The sequence below is a fragment of the Pipistrellus kuhlii genome, unplaced genomic scaffold, assembly GCF_014108245.1.
Source record: "Pipistrellus kuhlii isolate mPipKuh1 unplaced genomic scaffold, mPipKuh1.p scaffold_m20_p_12, whole genome shotgun sequence".
NCBI classification, from domain to species: Eukaryota; Metazoa; Chordata; class Mammalia; order Chiroptera; family Vespertilionidae; genus Pipistrellus; species Pipistrellus kuhlii.
Genome location: NW_023425427.1, coordinates 34,957,649 through 34,980,084, shown reverse-complemented (window position 1 = coordinate 34,980,084; position 22,436 = coordinate 34,957,649). Strand labels below are relative to the sequence as shown.

Genomic DNA, 22,436 nt, shown 5'->3' with positions numbered 1-22,436 from the left:
AATTCAGGTAATTAATTCAGCAGTGACATCATAGGGAATGTGTTCATTTTTCCATTTCAAATTCCTCTTCAGAGTATCTGATGGTTAAGTCATATTAAGAACACATTTTAGAAAACTCAGTTCTCAAAGGCAGTTATGTATTAATTTAAACTTCTCCCCCTTCAGCATTGTAAAAATGAAGTTTTATTCTAGAGAAGAGTCATCTATCCTCCGCAAAGAGGAAGATCTAAAATTGTTAGTCATTTTGATCCTGATTCTGTTATTTGGTTGAGTAAGTGATATTTATAGAGCACAATTGATCAATTGATGTATAGTATGTAAAAGACAAAGTAAAAAATAACAGTGGTAGGAGTGCAGCCTTGTATTATTTAATCCCTTTTTTCCAGAAAGCTGAAAATGTTGAACATTTAGATCTTTTCTTCATTATAGCTATATTTTGGTAGTTGTTTTAGTTTGGCAGTTCAACTCTGTCTATATCAGTAGCTGTTCTTGATAGGTACTTGGGCAGGCACATAGTCCAAATGCTTGCATAACTGGCTTTAATGCTTTTTTGACTGTAATGAGCAGTATGCATATAGATATACTGCCATGTATACCCATCAATAATAGAAACAAAACAATACTTAATCATTAATACATTTTAATGCACATTAATAGCTAATATTTTATTCCTGTTAGTAATAAAAATTCTTTCATCATTGAATAATTCATTTCAGAGTCCACCATTGTTTTGAAAACACTACTTTAGAGAGAATATTTTGTTAAACATAGATCTAGGAACTTATGGTCCATATTCAACCTTGGCCAGTGCATTCATTAGTTGATTCTTATAAGTGATCTGACCGGGGATCGAACCCACAGCCTTCGTGTATTGGGACTTCACTCCAACCAGCTATGCTACATGTCTTTGTCTTAAATATATTTTAGGTTCCAAGTCATTTTCTTTGTGTGTGATTTTCTACAGCTGACCAAGGAAATCCCCCTCTCCCTTGCTATTTTCAGTAGGGTCACAGTTTTCTAGAACTTTCTGTACTCATTGATGAGTTAATGACTGAGGCAAAGTAAATGAAATATTTGTAGGTAATTACTATTGAAAGTAGTAACATTGAGTAAGCTTGGGGGATATCAGAGTTGTATAGATGCATTGAACTGTGGAAAGTGGATTGTAAGAGAGTTCACCGAACTTTTAATATTGCCCTAAAGCAGTATTATCCTGAAGGTCCTGAATTTCTTCTAGAATTCCAAAATTACAATAGCATTATGTATAAGGTTCTACGTGATGCTTCTGATTTTTAAGTTAGAGAATAAATTCCTCCATTGCATTTGGTCATTCCTTTTTTTCCCACTCTCTTCTTTTTTTCTTCTTCATGCCCCTCTCCCATTCTTTCTGTCCCTCTTTTCCTGTCTGTCCTTCCTTACCTCTATGTCCAGTCCATATTTAGTACCTATATTTTGAATATCATGGCCACTGATTTAAATTTAAAAGGGCACTGTCAAATATTTTACTCTATAAATATAGGAAATATTGTTTTCATTTTTAAGAAAATTTATGAAATATGAAATTGTTTTAAAAAGTTAAGATATATGTATCCCTTAATAGATAGCTAAGGGTTTGGAACCCACAGATAAGACAAAATCAGGGATTGTATTATATGGAATCCATAATGTTCATTATATTATCTTTTTTAAGTGGTCTTTGGAAGAATGGTCTTGAGTCTCTGAAGGGAACACTATAATTTCTCTTTATATTTTTTAATTGGTATAATAGAGCTAATCCTGCTTTAGAAAATGTACTTTCTCTTTTTTATTTCATCATACTAGTCATTATGTTGTTTGTGTAACATCTGTACATCTTAGTATTCAAAAATATGTTAATAACCTTAAAATTACCAACATTAGACCATGGGAATGCCCAAATGTCTATATGGTCTATATGTACTAGACTGGCTATAACCAGGTATAACCTCCCTAAATTTTTGCTCAATAATGTGGAATTATCCCAGCCTTGTTTCTGTGTAAGTTCTAAAATCTGTGAATCTGTCAGTTTCACTGAAGAAAGTTATGAAACCACAGAAATGATCAACTATACTTTGTTATGGGTTAATCATAATATAGTACCCTCTTTTTCAATAACAGAAAATATATTGTACCTATCCAATGCATTTCCTCTATAATATCCTCCAGCTTCACAGGCCCATGTTTGCACTTTCCTCTTGTTAAAATTGCAGACAAGAATAATTTTGATTTATTGGTGACATCTAATATAGTTGTGTTTATATTGTTGCCAATAAAATGACTAACACGATTGGCTTTTGTTTATACAATCTTTTCTGAGGAGTCAGTCACCTGTGTTAGGACAAGGTACATTCTGCTTATTAAAATGAACTCCTGGGATCTAAGAACATTCAGCTCTATCTGTCCTTGATTGAATTGCAAAATGTGCTTCACATGGCGGCCGTGCATGAGAATAACTTATATTATCTATCAATAGGCTTTTCATTTCTATATTCTTCTGGCTACAAAAGCTGTAACTAGAGAAGCCCATGGGAATAACATGGGCCTATTAATGATCAAGGCAGTGATGTTGAAAAGGCAGTGTTAATGAAATTATACAATCATTAACCCAAAGGAAAAAAATAAAAAGAATCAATAAAAATTCTACTTTAGGTGGTTTAGACATATGTGTAAGAAACCAGCGCAGGAGCAATTTGTGTGCTTACCAGTATTTTGTGCCTCAATATCAGGTTTTCTATGCAGGGTAAGAAATGCTTGTAGCATAAGGAATGGAAAATGTAACAAAGGCTAAATGTAGCCTAAGGAAATGAAATGATGTATGAAAATTAATTATTAACTGGCTCATCAGTTGAATTATGACTCTAGATGAGTTTATTAATGATATTTACTAAGAAAGAGCTTTTGGCTGTACATAGGCATTATAGAGCTTATGTTTTGGGAATTTTCTTAAATGGATGAGTTAACATTGTTTTTTGTTTGTTTAATCTTTTAATCCACGAGAAAGTGCCTAAGCCTTGGTTTTAGAAGATAGAGAAATGACTTTTGTGATTTGATTCAAGTCACAGGTTTCCCAGAAAACTAGAGAAATTATTAAATGGTTTTGTGTCTTATTTTCTGTAGAAGCAAAGTACTTTTTTTCTCTGACTTGACCTACAGTAGTGTTTTTGAGTTTGACAGTGGTCAAAAGTGAAGATCCATTAACTCATGTTGACTCCTGTAGCCCAATGAATATTTTTATTATTTGAACCAATGGAGTATTAAACATCTAAATGTATCAATATGTCCAATTTTCAGTACATTAAATTTGTACTTCTGGATGTTCCTTGCTTTTTTTCTTTTTCTTCTCTTTTTCTGTTGATACCCTGGGGTAGTGTAGTTGGATGGAGGACAGCGGGAAAGTAATGCTGGAGAACTTGTTAAGTTTTTAAATAGAAAGGTACTCTTCTAATGGAATTTTCCTACCAGTTAGGTTTTGGTACTTATTAGTTGGCAAGGTGTAGGAAAACTTAATCCTAATATCCATCTTTTTATGGTAAGTGTTGTCTTTCAGCACATTGATGGCATGAGAGCCACCTATGAGCTCTTTTGTGAATAGTAGGTACTATTTTTGCTTCCATGTCTCCCAGTTTAAGTGCCATGAGTATAAAATCTACATATTTACTTCTACATATTTATTAAATGGATATTTTTAATAATCTTCCTTATCTTAATTATCTGGGAAAACAGAATTTCTAGAGACTGTAATGATTATCATCAACTTCCTCATTTTATGGATGAAAACTGTAAGTCCAGGGAAGTTATAAATGATTTGCTAGAAGTAGAACTCAGGTGACCAGACTTCTGGTTGAATGCTCTTTTCACTCTGACTGAATGAGGATGTATCTTTCTTAAAAGTTAGCAGTTAATTCTTTTTTGTTGTTGTTGTTGCCACGTGAAACTTAGAGTTGTTTTTTAGCTAGGCCACATGATCATATGGCCTAGCTAAAAAATATATGAAATATTAGAATATGAATAGACCAAATTGATTTTTAAATTTAATATTTTTATCTTGAGACTTTTTTTTCCAGCTCACATGCCATTGGCCTCTTGGTTTTCCTTTATGGTATTAATCACATTACTTTGAGGCTGTTGCTTTTTTAGTTACAAAATTTAAGTAATTTTGTTGTTTTTACTTTTAACCTAAAGCTATTTAAAACAGGAGTATAGTTTATAAAATAATAAAATAAATATCCAGTTTGATAGGCAGGAAAGAATGTCTGATAATTAAGTTTTCAGTGTGTTAATTTTTCTTGCTTTTCACAAACTTAACTTTACTAATGATCAAGTCTAATGCCAAGTACCTACTTATGTGCTTTATCCATATTTTTTTATGATAATTTCTACTTGTGTGTGATCTTTCTGCCAAAAATTACTCTCTTATTTTTAAAAACTTGGAAATGGGCATAGTCTGCAAATCTGCAGACATTTGTCACTTGGACCACAGTCTTGGTGATTCATATTTCCAGTCATGTTGGATAATACATAATTTTTTAACAAACTGCGAATGCAACATACTTATCTTGCCTTTTTTGTGTGTGTTGGTACTGAATAAGTGCTTTCTTATGCAGGATTCAGAATGCTTGGAAAACAGTTTTTATCAATGAGTGGAGAATAGATGGCTACTATAATCTGGTGAAGTATAGAGATATAAAATGATTCTTTTTTAAGAAATATATTTTATTGATTTTGTACAGAGAGGAAGGGAGAGAGATAGAGAGTTAGAAACATCGATGAGAGATAGACATCGATCAGCTGCCTCTTGCACACCCCCTACTGGGGATATGCCTGCAACCAAGGTACATGCCCTTGACCAGAGTCGAACCTGGGACCTTTCAGTCCCCAAGCCGACGCTCTATCCATTGAGCCAAACTGGTCTTGGCTAAAATGATTCTTTCCCACAAGTTACCAATAAATCAATAGACTATCTGGTAATACATTTGAATTCTTATAAATGGATATAGCAAAAAAGGCATTGGACTTTTTCCAATGTAAAAAAAAAAAAATCTTACAACTGATCTGATTACAGGATTCATTTCTTATTATCCATAACGAATTTAAACAATACAGGTTTGGATAAGCCTGGATATACTGTATTTGCCCATTCTCAAAACTGTAGTGAAGGGAAAGGCAGGAAAAATACCTAGAAGTATCTCTGAGGACTACATGGCATGGAAGCATTAAATGTGACAGACTGACAAAATTCTTTGTTCTTTAATCCTCATCCAAGGATACTTTTCCATTGTTTTTTAGAGAGAATGTGAGTGGGGGAGAGAAACATCGATGTGAGAGAGAGACACATCAATTGATTGCCTCCTGCACCTCACCAGACCAGGGCTGGGCATTGAACCTGCAACTCAGGTACAAGTCCTTGACCAGGAACTGAACCTGTAACCCTGTGGTGAATGGGCTGACATTCTAACCACTGAGTGACATGTGCCAAGGTTAGAATTCTTAATAAAATAGAGAATTGCTAGAGATGAAGGGAACTTTCCCAATTTTATATTATTAGTAATTTTGAAGTTATTTAACATACGACACAAATAGTTAACTTTTCAGAAGGCACAGTGAGTGTTTAACTTGAAAATTAAATATTTTTGATTTTCTAAAATGATAAAAGAAAAAACTTTTCATGAAAAATTTGTCCTTCTTGATATTCTGTCCTTGATGATTGATGGAGCCATTTATTTTGGAGTTGAGTTGGAAATATTTGTCTATAACATTGAGTGGCTCCTTCAGAAACAGTTGAAACAATTCAGTTGGGGATATTTGGCCACTACTGATTATACTCTGTTTATATTTTATTATTTTGTTCAACTATGGCTTCTTTCAATGACTGTCATGTCTATGTAAAAGAAAACAGACTGCATTCATTAGGAGTGGTGGTACTTAGTCACCTCATTGATTGTACATATATTTTGGGGAGGTATTGGTCAAGGAAAAAGGATTTTTTTCTAACAATATGATCAGGGAACTCGGGCATTATTGCATACAGATGGATGGTGATGTTCCGTGGTCATGCAGTACTTTGGTTCTCCTCTGGTACTTGAGAAAGGGGGTAGCGGGATTGCACATGGAAGCTCCGTGGAACTATGGTTGATTTACCATGTTTGGTGCGTGATAAACGTGCCTTTTAAAGGGCTGTTCTTTCCTTATACTTTCCATAAAGCATATTTCACAGCCTTTTCCTTTTCTAGGATCTTAATGGAAGGTGAGAGTATTGTCCTATTTCCATTTCTGTAACTCAGGATCAGTATGGAACCACGATTCTAATGCTGCTCTGAATATTGGGTTTGTGGATGTATGAGGCCTTTGTGAGAGTCCCAGGCCATATTTTTATCTTTTGTGAATCTAGGGACTATGAAATACTTGCTTTATGAGTGAAAATCAGAGATGATTTAATGTCCTCATAATCTCATTTAGAGGCCGGATCTGCCATTAGTTTGTTTACTGGAACCTCTGAAGCATTGCTCTTACAGCTCAGGAAGGTGATGCCTTTGGCTTTTTCAAGACTCAGTGTTGCAGAAGTGAACTGGTACAGACAGAGCCCCGGGGGAGCAAAATAAGTTTCATTTTGCAAGCTGGCATCTGTAGGTTGGTTGTAGTTGCCAAGAGCACTATATTGAGAAGGGCTCAGTGGCAAACAAAACAATGCAGTGATCCATAATCCATGACTACCATGAACACAGGAGGGGAAAGTGCCCACCAGTGAATCATGTATTTGATGACCCTGCTCTACATAAAAGGCCCTTTTGCTAAGAGTGCTTCTTTTCTTCCTGAGGTGAAAGCTACACAGATTGAAAACTCACTGTAACTTATTTTCCATTTTACTTTTAAAAATGCCTGCATTTATTTTTTTAAACAGGCTAAAAACCCACACCATGGATAACTTATTGGACTTTGCCTGAAAGGAGTCATTAGTGCCATTGGATACTTGACCATCTTGGCCACAGGTTTTTTCAAAATGAATGGAAGGTCATGCAGCATGAATCTCCACCGGATATCAGGAACCCCACAGGGGCCTGGGATGGTCAGTGGCCAACACATTCCTCCCATCCGAGCCCACTTGGGGACTCCTGGCCCCTCGTCCTGTGGCAGCGCACCAAGCCCCGGCATTGGAAGCCTTGCTAACAGTCTCCATCTCAAGATGCCCTTGGGAGGAGGGATGGTTCCTCAGAACAACATGGCTGAGAGCCCCATCCATCTGCCCGCCTTGAGCCCCAGGAGACAAGTGCTCACCAATGGGAAGTCACGATTCCAGGTCACCCAGGCCGGAGGCATGTCAGGGCCACACACTTTAATGCCAAAGCAGAAGGAGTTTGGAAGTCCTTTTCCTCCAAATCCTGGGAAAGGTAGGATTGTCTTTCTGGGATCTTTTAAAAGTAGAAAGTACTTTTTTCTTCCCCTACTCCCTTCACCCAGAAGATCCTTTGGAAAAATACACGATTCAATGTCAGGGCTAAAGTTAATGGTCTTATAATGATGTGTAACTCGCTTGGGAAGAGGAGTATATGTACATGTGTGTGAGGACTAGGAGGCCACAGGAGTAAATGTGAAATCTCATAGAACTGTGAAACAGAGTGGAAGGCAAGATAGAAAGATCAGAAACAGGGAGGTGGGATGGTGACAGTGGAGAAAGGGAAAGGGCAAAGTTTAGCAAGATCCTACTCTTTGGATGCACAAAGCTCTACCCTGGCTCCCCAAGGGCTAGATTCTGCAGGCCATGGAGGAGAGCCAAGGGTGGTTGGAACTATCACTGTGCTAGTTGGGTGCTAGTAGAAAGGTGGTGCTTGGAAGGAAAAATATAAAAAAGGAGACATTTTATAAAATGAGGAGTTAATACATAAAAATGATAAAAAATTATTCAAGAGAAAAACTTGTAATTTTTCTAATACAACTATTAATAAGAGAGAAGGAAGCTAGGAGGAAATAATGAAAAGATGTATTTTTTGTGCTTGTGGAGAACTAGAAGCCTGGTTAATTTGAAATTCTGAGAGAATTATTTAATTCAATAATGTTTGAATTACCATATATTTTATATTATCTATTTAATTTTTAAAATTTTTTCTGAGTTTACTTGAGCCAAAACTGATGACAATTTCCAGGAAGCAAGATCTCAAATGCTCCCTAATTACCATATGTTTTAAATTAAAGAGTAATTATTGTACTAGTAGACTGGCAAATTATTTGAATGACACACTGTCTCCATAAATTGATATTTACCTAACGAGATTATATTGCACATGATATGTGTGTTTGGGATAGTAAAGAAAGAGGATGCACCCTTTGTAAAATATAGCTTAGTTATGTAAAATAGCACAATTATATATTTTGTTTGGTATTTTTATCATTTAGTTTTAAATGTTCATACCTCCAAATAAAATTACTAGCAGTGTGTGAATAGCCATTCACCAGGTTAACTCATAATTCACCCAGTAATGGTGAATAATTATTTATATCAGGCAAGTAATCAAAAGGTTGCTTGTTTTAGTATCTATGTATTTCTGTGTATGGAGAAGTTGGTTTAAATGGATAGGTTAAAAAAACACACCACTAAATATATGTGTAGCTTTTTTCTCTTCTTCTTCTTTTTAAATCTATTTAGGTTTAGGTTTGGTTGTTTTATTTCTTAGAGATACTGAGTTAAGTGTAAGTATAGGATAAACTTTCCCCGGGGGCTGCATTCAAAATAGCTCTGCCATTGTCAGGTTGCTGTGTTCATGATGAGGCAAGTGAAGTTCTTCAATGTCAAGCTCATGTGTTTGGATTTTTAGGGATTGAGGCTCAGTAAAGTCTTTCAGCTCATTCTTGACTAATGAACTGTAGCTTGCTTTTATATGTACTTACGTTTGAAATTCTGACTGGCAATAATAAAGGTGGCAATACTAAGAACTTGCATTTATTATATTATAAATCATCTGTGTCAGGCACTGTGTTAGTGCTTGCCAATACATTTAAGTTTTTTCCTTATAACAGCCTTGAGTTTTATGCTCAACTGATGAGGGAACTAAAGTCTAGAAAAAATAAGTAACTTGATCATTGCCAGTCAGTAAGGAATTTGGGAATATTACATTGATGGTGACCAGAATGATTATAATAACAGTGTTTTAAAAATGCTTCAAGTTTTCAGATTCTTCTCTTTTCAATTTTCTGGTTCCTTGCTCAGCTTCCAAGCTTATAGTGCTTGTTCTGGATCTTCATGATTGGGGCATGCGTGGGCATGGATAAAGGGTCAGGGAAAACCATGTTATTATCCCCCTACCTTTGCAGGTGGATGCTGCCAGGAGTGGCTGAATATGTATGTCTCTTTTCAGATCTTGGTTGACAGTTCCTAAACTAAACCAATGACGGAATGAGAATGGTGATCTGGGACTATTTAAACTTTATCTAATCATTTACTCAACAAATTATTTTTATTTTTTTATTTTTTTATTATTAAGGTATTATATGTGTACATATCTTTCCATTGTCAACAAATAATTATTGAGCATATATTATGGGTGAGCCACTGTTTGGGGGATACAATAACCAGTAAAATGTAGTTATGGCCTTCAAGGAGTTGAATTTAGACAAATGAATGGACAGTTAAAGCACACTTAGGGGTCTGACAGGGATACACTCAGGATTATATGATAACATTTGGAAAGGTTCTCAGCTAGTTATTGATAAGTGGATCTGAGAGGAGAGTAGAATATCTAGTCAGACACTTAAAGAATAAAGAGCTGGTCTTGCAATGTGTATGTCCTATGACTGTGAGTATGTGTGTGTGCATGTGCATGTGAGAGGGCTGTCTGGAAGTTATTCTGGGTAGGGAGAAAAGCATACTCAAAACTTGGAGGGGAGAGATCACGTGCATTTTATGGACTTGCATTTGGATCCATATTGGAGGGGACAAAGGCTATAGTAAGAGATAAGGCTGGAAAAAAATAAGAAGAATCCAGATGATGGGTCATGGTTGATTCACCAATGAGGTTAGATGTGTCTTGAGGACACTAATGAGCTGTGGAAGGGTTTTAACCTTGGGAGTAAGGTAATAAGCTTGAGGTTAACATTTCTCCCTGGCTTTGTTGTTGTTTTTTCATGGGTTATTAACAATGCCATGACCCAGAGGAATAAGTACCAAATAACCTGTTATTTTGTGGGGTGTATTAGTCAGGGTTCTCTAGAGGATCAGAACCAATAGGATGTATATGTCTGAAATACAGTATATGTATTATCTATCTAGCCATCTAAAATGACATATAAAAAGATATACATGCGTGATTTATTTAATAAAATATACTTGCCCATGTGATTATAGAGGATGACTGGTCCTAAGATCTGCAGGATGAGTCAGCCAGCTGGAGGCTCAGGAGAGCTGATGGTTTAGTTTTAGTCCAACTCTAAAGGGCTAGAACTAGAAGTATTGATGTAGTTCCCTCCAGAAGGCCAGCAGACTTGAGACCCAGGAAGACCTGATGCTTCAATTTCAACCCAAAGGCAGGAAAAAGCCAACGCTCCAGTTCACAGCTAGTTATTCAGGAAAGAATTCTCTCATACTTGGTGTAGGGTCAAGCTTTTGTTCTATTCAGCCCTTCAACTGTTTGGATGAGGCCCGCTCTTATTAGGAAGGACAACTTGGAATAGGAGATGAAGGTGGTGGAATCCAATCTGATTCCCAGGCTGTGGAAGTAGTAGGGGGTACAATTGGAACACATCTCATTATAATTGTGGTGAACAATGAAATAAAAATACTTTTTTTAAAAATTTATGTGTAGAATTTTTTCCAAAGAGTTAACAAGTTGTTAACACATAAATATCGGGTCTAGTAATGATTAATGTCGTTTTTAAACATTCATTTAAAATCTTGCTTGGCGTTGACTTGTATTGACATAACCTTCAAACACGTGGTATCTACATAACATGTGAAGTGCAATTAACAAGTTTTGCTTGAAAAAGTTTGTGTTTAGTTTGGTTTTTGTTGCAAAACTAGGGCTAAGAAGATGGCGGATGAAGAGCATATTTGGCACTGCATGCTTTACGAGTTCCAATTAGGAAGAAAAGCAAGTGAGGCTGCAAAAAACATCTGTAGTGCTCTTGGTCAAGATGCAGTTAGCGCCAGAAAATGCCAGCGTTGGTTTGAGAAATTTTGCGAGGGAAATTTTTTGTTAGATGACAAGAGTGGTCGAGGCCGTGTGTCCAATTTTGATCAAGAAGCTCTTCAAGCTCTGTTGGTGCAAAATCCTCAAATTACCCAACAAGAGCTTGTGACAACTTTAAATTGTTCACAAAAAACAATTTCCAATCAATTGCGTGCACTTGGCAAAGTCCAAAAGTTTGGAAAATGGGTTCCTCATGAGTTGACCGACAACAACCGTAATCAAAGAGTCACAATTTGCAGTTCGCTCCTCTCTCGTCAAAACCGTTTGCCGTTTTTAGAGCAAATTGTTACCGGAGATGAAGAATGGGTGCTGTATGTTAATTTGAAAAGGTGGCCTCAATGGTTGGACAAAAATGAGGCTCTGCAGCCCACGCCAAAACCTGACTTGCATGCGAAAAAAGTGATGTTGTGTGTTTGGTGGAATTTTAAAGGAATTTTTCATTATGAACTTTCACCATCTAACCAAACCATTACAAGTGCAGTGTATAGTGCCCAATTGGAAAGGTTAGCCCAAGCTTTAAGAGAAAAAGAACCCGCGCTGATTAATCGGAAGGGTGTAATTCTTCACCACGATAACGCACGACCACATACTGCAAGAATCACTGCTGAAAAACTGCGCCAGTTGGAATGGGAAGTTCTCCCTCAACCTGCATATTCTCCTGATATTGCCCCTTCCGATTACCATTTGTTTCGTTCTTTGCAAAACTTTCTTCTTGGAAAAAAATTTAATAATGAAGAATGCCTCAAAAATGCATTGGTTGAATTTTTTGCATCAAAATCACAAGAATTTTACAACAGAGGGATTAAAATGCTTCCTGAGCGTTGGGCACAAGTAGTAGAAAACAACGGAAACTATATTGTTGATTAAATTTTGTTGTATTGTTTAAATAAATTCGATTTAAAAAAAAGTATTAGAAAACGACATTAATTATTACTAGACCTACTACTATTAAGTTGTTGACTAACTACTTAATAAATAGGTGTTAGGTGTTCCTTTTGACTTAGGGGCATCATGAAGAAAATCACAGACATTAAGAATGCCATGAACTGAGAACATTTGGTAACATCTGTCACAGAAGTTTATTTTTTTCACATAGAGAGTAGGTCAGAGCAGGCGATGCTGCTAGTGGTTGGAAGGTCAGGGATGTCATGTCCAAGATTGAGGAGCTTCTCTTAGTCTTCCTCTCTTGGTTATGCAATAGCTGTGTCAGTCTAGCTTTTGCTAAGAAGTCTGTCTTCTTCTTTTTAAAAAAATGCGTGAGAAGAAAGGAGAGAGAGATAGAAACATCAATGATGAGAGAGAATCATTGATTGGCTGCTTCCTGCATGCCTCACACTAAGGATTGAGCCTGCAGCCTGGGCGTGTGCCCTGACCTGGAATTGAACCATGATCTCCTGGTTCACAGGTAACACTCAACCAATGAGCCACACTGTCCAGGCTAAAGTCTGTCTTCTGAGAATGGTGAAGGAATAAGGAAGAAGGACAAAATACAAAAAGGCAAAAGTGACAATTTCCCCCAAATATTCCCTTTAATTGAATTTCCACACAACTGTTCTCTCTAGCCAATCATACATAACTTATCTTAAATAAAACTCATTCTTTGTTCTTAAATCTGCCAGTTTTAAAAATTTAGATTTTATCTTACATTATTTTGTATTGTTATACTGTATTTTACTTTTTTGCATTTGCCATTTTATTTATTTATTTATTTATTGTCTAAAGTTTTATATGTCTCCTTTTCCCCCAGTTGATGCCCCCATCAGCCATTCTGATCCCGGGCAAGCCCCCACCGCCCCAGTGTCTGTGTCCATTGGTTATGCTAATATACATGCATACAAGTCCTTTGGTTGCTCTCCCTCTCCTACCATTTGTCTCTGCATCTTTTCTTATTCATCAAATTATGTTGCATTTGCCACTTTTAATATCTCTCTTTCTTGCAAGTAAGTTAAACAACTTGTAAATAGGTTGCAGACATTGTGATACTTCATCCCCAAATTTCTAAGTTGGTAACTTGCATGCTGTGTAATAAAAATACATTAATAATAACCAAAGAATTTAACTTTACTACAATAGTATTATTTATATATAGGGTATCCCAAAAATGGATATGCACATTTTTATTTATTTTGTATTTTATTGATTTTTTTTTTTTATAGAGAAGAAGAGAGAGGGATAAAGAGTTAGAAATATCGATGAGAGAGAAACATTGATCAGCTTCCTCCTGCACACTCCTCACTGGGGATGTGCCCACAACCAATGTACATGTCCTTGACTGGACTCGAACCTGAGACCTTTCAGTCTGCAGGCCGACGCTCTATCCACTGAGCCATACTGGTTTTGGCGATACGCACACTTTGAATAATTATAAAGGCAGTGTTTGTTAAAATACATTTTATTTTCAAAATTGAGCTATCAGCTATTAAAGTATATATATATTTTTTGAGACACCATGTATAGTTAAATATTAAAATGCAGTTCATAATCAAATTCATCTTATATTGTTACTTTATATTTTATTTTACTTATCATTATTTAAGTTATTATTTTCTTCCCTCATTTATAATCACATGTTTTTTTGTAGCCATTTTTTCTTTTGATCCATGATCTAAGCAAAGATCATGCATTACACTTGGTGATGTCTCTTCAGCCTCCTGTAATCTAGAGTGGCCTTCTAACCCTCCCTTTTCTTCATATTTCCTGACAAATTCGTTGATATATTTAGAGTTCAGGTCAGTTGTTTTGTTATACAATCTGCTTTGTTTGAATATTTCTTCATGATTGGGCTCAGGTTAAACAGTTTTTGGCAGGAGTGCTACATGGGCATTTTGTATACCACCCATCGCATTACACCAGGGAGCACTGAGTGGTCATTTGTCCTAGTATTTGTGATGTTGCTTTTAATTGCCTGGCAAAGGTGGTATCGCCAGATTTCTGCACAGTGAAAGACACGTTACTTTTCAAAATTAATCTCATGTCACTATCTTGTTCTCCAATATGCTTTTATAGCATCCATTGATAATCCTTGTTTGAATAAGTCATTGCCTTGTTTTCTGATTTTGGCATTTCTTCTACGTGTATTAGCTGGTACTCTTAATATTGTAAAGAGGAGCTTCTTTCTTTTCTCTTATTGAGAGTCACCATAGATTTATGAAAACTTCATTGCACTATAATTTATTATCATCACTGTCCTTTCTGATGCTCATATTGTCTCAGATTTACCCTTAGGAAACCCTTTAAGTCAGTTCCTATATTCTTTTTAATATGTTCCCAGGAAACACTTCCTTGCTTTCACACATTAACAAATATTCTAGGCCCACTTGCATTTCCCTGCCCCAGACCCAGAAAGCAGCTTATGGCTCTTTTAGTGAGAAATATTTGGAAAACTGGGTGAAAAGTTGTTCATATTGACTTAGGAGTGTCATTGCTTTTGGGCCCTGTGCATGGACAGTGTTAGGAAATATGTCAGAACAAGATAATGAGTTCTAGTTAAAATACAACATTACAGAGCTCTACCTCACACTTCCTCAGTACAATCCCTGGTTCTCAGCAATGTCAGTATATTTATTTGCTCTTCTCTACAATAGAGAAAAAGTTACTTTTCAGCTTTACATTTTTAAGATAGTAGAAATTAGTTTTAAAAATGATTTCTCACTACATAGAAAATTGTAGAATGCTGAGATGAGAGTGTTTGTATTTCTATGAGCCACTGAATAAGCATGGAAGTTGGCAATTTCCTGGCCCAGGTAGGGTTGGTGAGCACAGAATCCTAGTTATATTATACCAATAATGACATTCCCCTCTACTTTCTGCTCAGCAGTTATGAATGTGATTAGATTGGCAGATATGCATTTTCTCAAAGCATGTGGAAATCAGTTTTAGGATCTCTACTTTAAGCACATTTGACATAGCTATTTAAATATTTAAGACAGTCCCATATTCACAGTACCTGTAGGCCTACATAATTGGGAAGATTTTCATTGTAAAGTTTTTTTTCTTTTACTTCAGGGCCTCTGACATTTCTTGTTGGGCTCTGCTGTCCTTGGAGACAAAGGGAGTTAGTTATTCATTAGCACTTTGTGGGTTATTCATTATTGTTAGTCAGAAAAAGCAGAATATCAACAAAGGACACCAAACTAATTGGGATTAAAAAATTCTGTTGACACTTAAGGCTGGAGTGTCTTCTAAAGACCTAGTTTAAGAAAAGTAATGTATTGTGTGAACTTGGGAGATCTAAAAACTAATGTGCTTTAAATGGTACATCAAGTTTTATTTTTATTTTTTACTGCTTGTGGTTTGCTAATTCAAAAGGTTAGAGTTTTATTCATTAGTGGGTCAGCTAGTTTCGTATTGCCCACCCCTCCCACCCCCCACAGCCACAACATAGATTTTAAAATACTGCCACTGATTTAAAATGTTAATTTTTTATATCATTTGTTCCTTATACTTCTCCCTGAGAAAACAGACAATGAAAAAAATCTGCTAACACCCGTGAATGAACTATGTTGAATGTTGTCATGCTAGAAGTGGGACAAGAATAGCAATAGGGGTTCCGTTTGTGTTTTTTTTTTGTTGTTTTTTTTTTTTTTAAGAGATGCAGTTGATATATAAGGTAAAGAAAGTTGGGGCAAAATACTTGGTTACTTTTCCCCCCACTTCTGCTTTTAATCATTTATATTTCCTTGCACTTCCAATGTGGCTTCCTGCAGAATTAGAGCAAATAAAGTTAATATTTCGTAAAAGGTTCCAAAAATAACCAAACCAGTCAGAGACCAAAGGCATTATTCCAGTTGAGGTGGCCAGAGTTTTTCATTTTGTCTAGCCAACAAGGCAGGTGAAACACAATGTTTACTTTTGTTTACTCTTTGGGCTACACAGGGTACACTCTGTGTGATTTATTGACGCTGGGTGTAAATCAAATTGATGATGGATTTCCAAGTATTACTGAATGGCAGGCATGATTTGTTCCAGTTATAAAAGCAATTTGTCAGTCAGTCTCATAACATTCCACATTTAAAGGAATATATTCCATTAACACACCCTGCTCCCTATACACTCCTCAAAAGCTATAGGACACGAAGCTGAAATGTAACATTTGTTAGTTGCCTATGGCATATTAACACTGTAAAATAGCAATACCTTTGAGACTTTGTACAATAGTTTACAAACTTGCATATTGATGGTCTCATATAATTTAATCAAAGGCACCATCCTGGGAGGGGGAGGGCAAGTGTAAATTGGCTCCATTTTAGGGATGAACAGGCTGAGGCTCAGTTTGCTGAAAAGTTTTGTCCTTTTTCGCAACTAGAGTTTATGGATGCTATCATTCATAAAAAAGTATACCTTTATATTTTTATTGATTTTGGAGAGGATAGGAGGAGGAGGAGAGAGAGATAAAACATTGATGAGAGAGAATCATTGATTGGCCGTCTCCTGCACACTTCACACACACACACACACACACACACACACACACCCCACTGGGGATCAAGCCCACAACCCTGTCTGATAATTGAACCATGACCTCCTGGGCCTTAGGTCGATGCTCAACCACTGAGCCACAGTGGTTGAGTGAAAGAGTATATCTTTACAAACTCAAACGTATTCAGCTGTCATTTTTATCTATGAGCTGAGGAAATGGGTCCTTGCTTCTGTTTGGGAAAATTGTGCTTGACAGTATGCAACTTCTGGCCCTTCTGAGCCAGGAGGACATTGTCTACCCAGGCAAGAGCCACGTGGTCTTTGTGTGATGGCAAACAGAGTGACATCAGTATATGCACAAGTTTCTTTCCATGCCCCTGTCTCTGTTTAAACCCAGGCAGGAGGATATCATGCATATGAATAGATTTTTTACTTCTGACCCATGAAATTTTAAGGCTAAATTGGTGGTGACGTGTATTTAATAACTATTTTCATGGCTGCCTTATTTGAATAATGAAAGAAATAGAAGGTCTGTAATTGGCTCTGACATAAGAAACAAGTTGAAAATGTGACTTATGGTGTCGGACCTTGCTACTTAAGAATAGACTGAGGCCAGCAGCTTTAGCAGGGTCTGGGGCCTTGGGTCGGGAGACGGTGAGCATCAGAGGACTTGTGAGGCAAGACGTTGGCTTTCTAGGTGATCACCCACTTGTGTGGTAGTCTTGGTGCACATGAGATGGTGCAACAGAAAATGGTGTTTTCTTTTGAAAGTTAAATTGAATGATAAGTGTGAATTTTATACTACAAACTGCCAGAGCATGTAAAGTATTATTCCTTGATTAGAAATCCGTGTTGGGCAGTATGAATCTCCATAAACCACTGCAACTGCTGCTGAGTGAGATGGACCCGCCAAACTCCCTATTTGTTGATGTGATTTGTTCGTCCTTTTACATAAAGACTTATAGCTTAGTCATAATTCCCCAGTATGGGCTGTTTAAAAGCCGTTTGATAGGTGGATATAGAACCCTAAATGCTCTCTATTTTTACAGTTTGCTTCAAAAGCTAGAGAGAAAAAATGTAAACCAAACTAAATAAACATTGAGGTGAAATAGCATATTTAAAAAGTTTATCTTCCATCTAAAGATTTTACTTTATTTAGATACGGAGATCTTATAGTCTATTACCCAAATCAGGATATTTTCCAAGAATGAAATGGAGCCCTATTATAATTATGCTGGGATTATCCTGGATGAATTGGAATGCAGGGTCACCCTTATATTTAGTGGAAAGTTTAATTGCATTTAGATTTAGAATCTTACGCAACTGCTTTAAGGTAAAATAGTTCAATGTACTTGTTAGAAGGATTAGCCCTATAGAAGTTAATAGCAAAATTATTTCTTGGGACCCTTGAGTGATTATTCTTATATCATTAAGTAAAAATGCATTAGTTTCTGGGGTTGAAAATAAGCAGCTAGCAATTATTTAGCACTTTCTACTTTCTACTGTTCTTAGCTTTTCATATCTTAATCCCTCCTAGCCCTATGAAGTATCCCCATTGAAAACATGAGAAAAGAGAGGCTTAGAAAGATTAAGAAATTTGACCAAGAACGCATGGGGATTTTAACCCATGTCTCTCTGACTTCAGAGCCCTAAATATTTCTATAGGTTATTATTTTGTTTTGGGCACAGGGTTTGCCTCAAAAGGCTAAGTTCTTGGCAATTGAGGATGATTTCCTGAAAGAGCTGGTACATCTACCATAATTTCTACTATGTGTGGTGGTGTAGTATCTTTATATCTATATCTATATCTATATCTATATCTATATCTATATCTATATCTATATCTATATCTATATCTATATCTATATCACATGTGTCAAACACAAGGCCCGCGGGCCAAATCCGTCCCGCCAGGCCTTGCAATGTGGCCCGAACCACGCTGTCATCACTGCACTCCGCTGCGTTTCCATCACAATGACAGTTTATGACTGTTCAGTAAACCATTCGGCCCGCGATTTAGGCTGGATTTTAGATTTTGGCCCCTTCTCTGATTGAGTTCGACACCTCTAATCTATATCTATATCATCTATATCTATATCTATATCTATATCTACATCTACATCTACATCTACATCTACATCTATATCTATATCTACATCTACATCTACATCTACATCTATATAATCTATATCCATATCTATCTATCTATATGGATATATATATATATATATATATATATATATATATGCCCAGCAACCTGAAAAGTGGAACGACCCAAATAACCGGTGGCTACGACATGCTCTGTGGCAGCCAACTAGCCTGATCTGGGCCCCAATCAGCCCCCCCTCCCTGGCCAGCTCCCTGGCCAACACTCTGATGGGGGGGCAGCTGGCCAACTGTCCACGGCCCCTCACCCTTGCCAGCCCAGCCAGATAGGCCCCTATCAGGGTGGGCTGACCAGAACCCATCCATGCACAAATTCATGCACTGGGCCTCTGGTCTGGTACATATTTATTTTGTAAAGAACAGTGAGCTGAAGCAAACAACAACAAAATGCTGCCAAGTAAATTGTTTCCGGTGTCTGTGTTGACTTATGTAAAACTAGAGGCTCGGTGTACGAAATTCTTGCAAGGGGCTCAGCCCTTTGAGCCCCTTGCAGCCTCAGCTGGCCTTCACAGCCCTGGCTTCATCTGGAGGGTGTCCAGATGGCTGTTCTGCTGTTTGGTCTAATTAGCATATTAGCTCTTTATTATATAGGATGTGCTCCTCCTTACTTGCTTAAGAGAGTAGTTTTGGTGGAAGTCAGGTAGGGGATGTGATAGAAAAAAAAAAAAAAGGATACAGCAATGGCCACTATGTTTTATAAGTTAACACACTTAAAAAGGTAATCCAGATTTTTGTTCTTAGATAAGGGATTTAATAAAAGGGCAAAAAAAGCATTTAATGGATGGATGATCCGTTAAAATGTTAGGTTTATATTGTGTTTAGAGTTTAGTGAAGGGGAGGATTTACAGGGTTTAAGTATTCAGACCAATGGTTTGTGTTTGAAGTCATGTTGAACAACACAGTAATTTGAAATAATTTGGCTGTCAGATTTGAAAAATTTCAGCATAAGTGTTTCTTATTGTCTTGGGTCATATAATCAAAGATAGTCCACTTAAGATTTTAATACTGGCTTTTAGGAAAGGTTTTAATAGGACTCTATCAGACACAAATCATATACAATTAATCAGTGAGTTAAGTTTTTTAAATTTGGATTGGGTGTTGAAAACATATTTTCTCTACATATTTGGTTCAGTTAAGTTTTCCACTTATATAGAAGGAAATTCTGTGAAGTCATCTATTTATTATTATGACAGGCAGACTCTAAGATGCCCCTGCATCATTTTCCTCTCCTGGAATTCATGCCCTTGTGTAGTAGCCAACCTTTGAGTATGGGCTGGATAAAATGACTTGCTTCTAACCATGATGAAGATGATGAAATGTCACTTCCATTATTAGTTGCAAAAGATTTGACTTCTGTCTTGCTATCAGACTTCTCAGTTGTTTGCCATGTTGGAAAGACCCATGTGGCAAGTAACTGAAGGAGGCCTCTGGCCAACAATCTTCTGGAAAACGTATTCTGCCAACTGCCATGTGAGCTTCAAAGCAAATATTTCCCCAGTTGAACCTTCAGATGACACTTTAGCTATAGCTGACAGCTTGATTGTGGCCTTGTGAGATACCCTGAAGCAGAGGACCCACCTCAGCCATGCTCAGATTTCTGACCCAGAAACTGAGATAGGAATCTACTTAACTTATTTTTCTTTTCTGGTTGTATTTTAAGAACTTCTCTGTGTCAAACAATCAACCAATATGGATATATACATACGTATAACATATACATAATATATGTAACACATACATATATAACATATACAATATATGTGTATGTATATATATCTTCAGGGAGCTCACAATGTATTGTTTTAAGCCACTAAATTGGTGGTAATTTGGTGTGTAGTAATAGATAACTAATACAGTTATTGTCTAGGCAATATTTAGGAGCAAGAGGGCAGAAATTAACCTCTATGGAGGTCCTGTGATATGGAGATAGGCTTAAAGATTCAGGAGAGCCAACTTGTAAGATTTTTAAAATGACATCCGTTTTTCATGTGGTAATCAACATTCAGAGAAGTGAAATTAAATTATTTGCCCAAGTTTAATGACTCTTACAAGACAGAAACAGGGTTTGGGTGCAGGTATATCTTATCCCACTGCCCCTGTTCCTTCCATGCACCAGGCCAGTGGTCGGCAAACTCATTAGTCAACAGAGCCAAATATCAACAGTACAACGATTGAAATTTCTTTTGAGAGCCAAATTTTTTAAACTTAAACTATACAGGTAGGTACAATTGTTATTAACTTAATTAGGGTACTCCTAAGCTGGCCTTTGCTAAAAACTCAAGAGGCCAAAGAGCAGCATGTGGCTTGCGAGGCGCAGTTTGCAGACCACTGCACCAGGTTAACTCTTGTGAGCCATGACAAACACTGGTGTGGTATTTTTTTTGCCTAAAAGAGTTAAACAAAGCAATTCATCTTTAAGCATTCATCAACTACCTTCTGTGGGCTTGTTGCCAGGCATCACTTCCTCCCCCTCTTTTTCATCTCAGTGGTTTGTTCCCACCATATATTCTTTTCTGCTCTTTTCCTGCCCTTTATCTAAACCTCTGTTTCCCGGTCCTGTTCTTTATTGCCCTTTTTATTATTCTCAAACAAGATTCATAGACAGTGTTATCTACCTGTGCACATAATTTTTAAAAATCAATATACTCTCATAACTGAAATATAAGGGAATAAAAAGGAACATAATTTATAGTAAAAATAATATGTATTTAAATAGAAAATGTTCCAGCACAACTATGCTGGAAGGCATAATGAAGTAGTTTGATAAGCTAGCACATATATGTGGAATTAGCTAAAATTCTGATGATTCAGAATTGTATTTGTTGTTTATATTGATCACTCAGATATCTAGTTGTTTTGCTTTGAGTGATATTTTTGAAATGATGGACAATATTTTATATTATTTCTGCCAAAGCAGTGATCAATCTTCCTTTGATTTGTACTGTAACTTCATTAGTGTAAATACAAATCATGAAAATAAAATGGACTTGTGTTCTAAACTTATAAACAGATTTTTACCTACATGAATTTCTGGTGAAACATAAAAATCACGTAGGGATGTGAAATAATTATTGTGTGTAGGACTGTGTGTCATCCTGCTTTCACATGAATGCCAATAATGCTGACAACCAGAAAACCCCTAGAATCTCCAAATGTCTCCTAGGGGGCAGCATCCTCCAAATTCACTGAATCTAAATCTAAATCTGCTTTCAGTAAGAGCTGATCAACTGATTAAAATATTACAATTTCCAGAGGTGTTTGTGTTATAAGTGGGTCAGAACCTCAAGATAAAGAAAGGCATTGTTCTTGGTGGAATTTGGGGGGGGGGGTAGGAAAGTGGCAAAATGAAAGATGAAGATGGTTCTCTCTCTTCAACCCTTAAACTACATAGCACACGTGCATTCTTTATATTTTTTATTCTAGCCTTTGTTCTTATATACCTTAGGCTCCATGTACATTTTACACGATAAATTAGATGTGTTTTGTAAGTCAAATTCTTTCTTTTCTGATTGTATTGTAAGAACTTCTTTATGTAAAACAACCAGCTGATATGGATATATATATATATATATATATATATATATATACACACATATATATATAATACACACACACACATCTCTGAGCTCCTTTAGGGAGCTCATAATTAAATATGAAGAG

The 22,436-nt window shown here is 36.4% G+C and overlaps 1 protein-coding gene across 4 annotated transcripts in view; it reads left to right on the top strand.

Annotated features, from left to right (window-relative positions):
• The window catches only part of GLIS3 (GLIS family zinc finger 3), a 431,194-nt gene that overhangs the window by 6,309 nt on the left and 402,449 nt on the right, over positions 1–22,436 (top strand). Inside the window, exon 2 of one of the 4 annotated variants that reach the window (XM_036433937.2) lies at positions 6,917–7,403. The exons of 2 other annotated variants lie outside the window; for them this stretch is intronic. In XM_036433937.2, coding sequence (XP_036289830.1) covers positions 7,016–7,403 — 388 coding nt within the window. In that variant the 5' untranslated portion in view covers positions 6,917–7,015. Of the gene's footprint in view, positions 1–6,916; positions 7,404–22,436 lie in introns of those variants that run through there. One more of the 4 variants, XM_045580163.1, reaches the window with a different exon arrangement.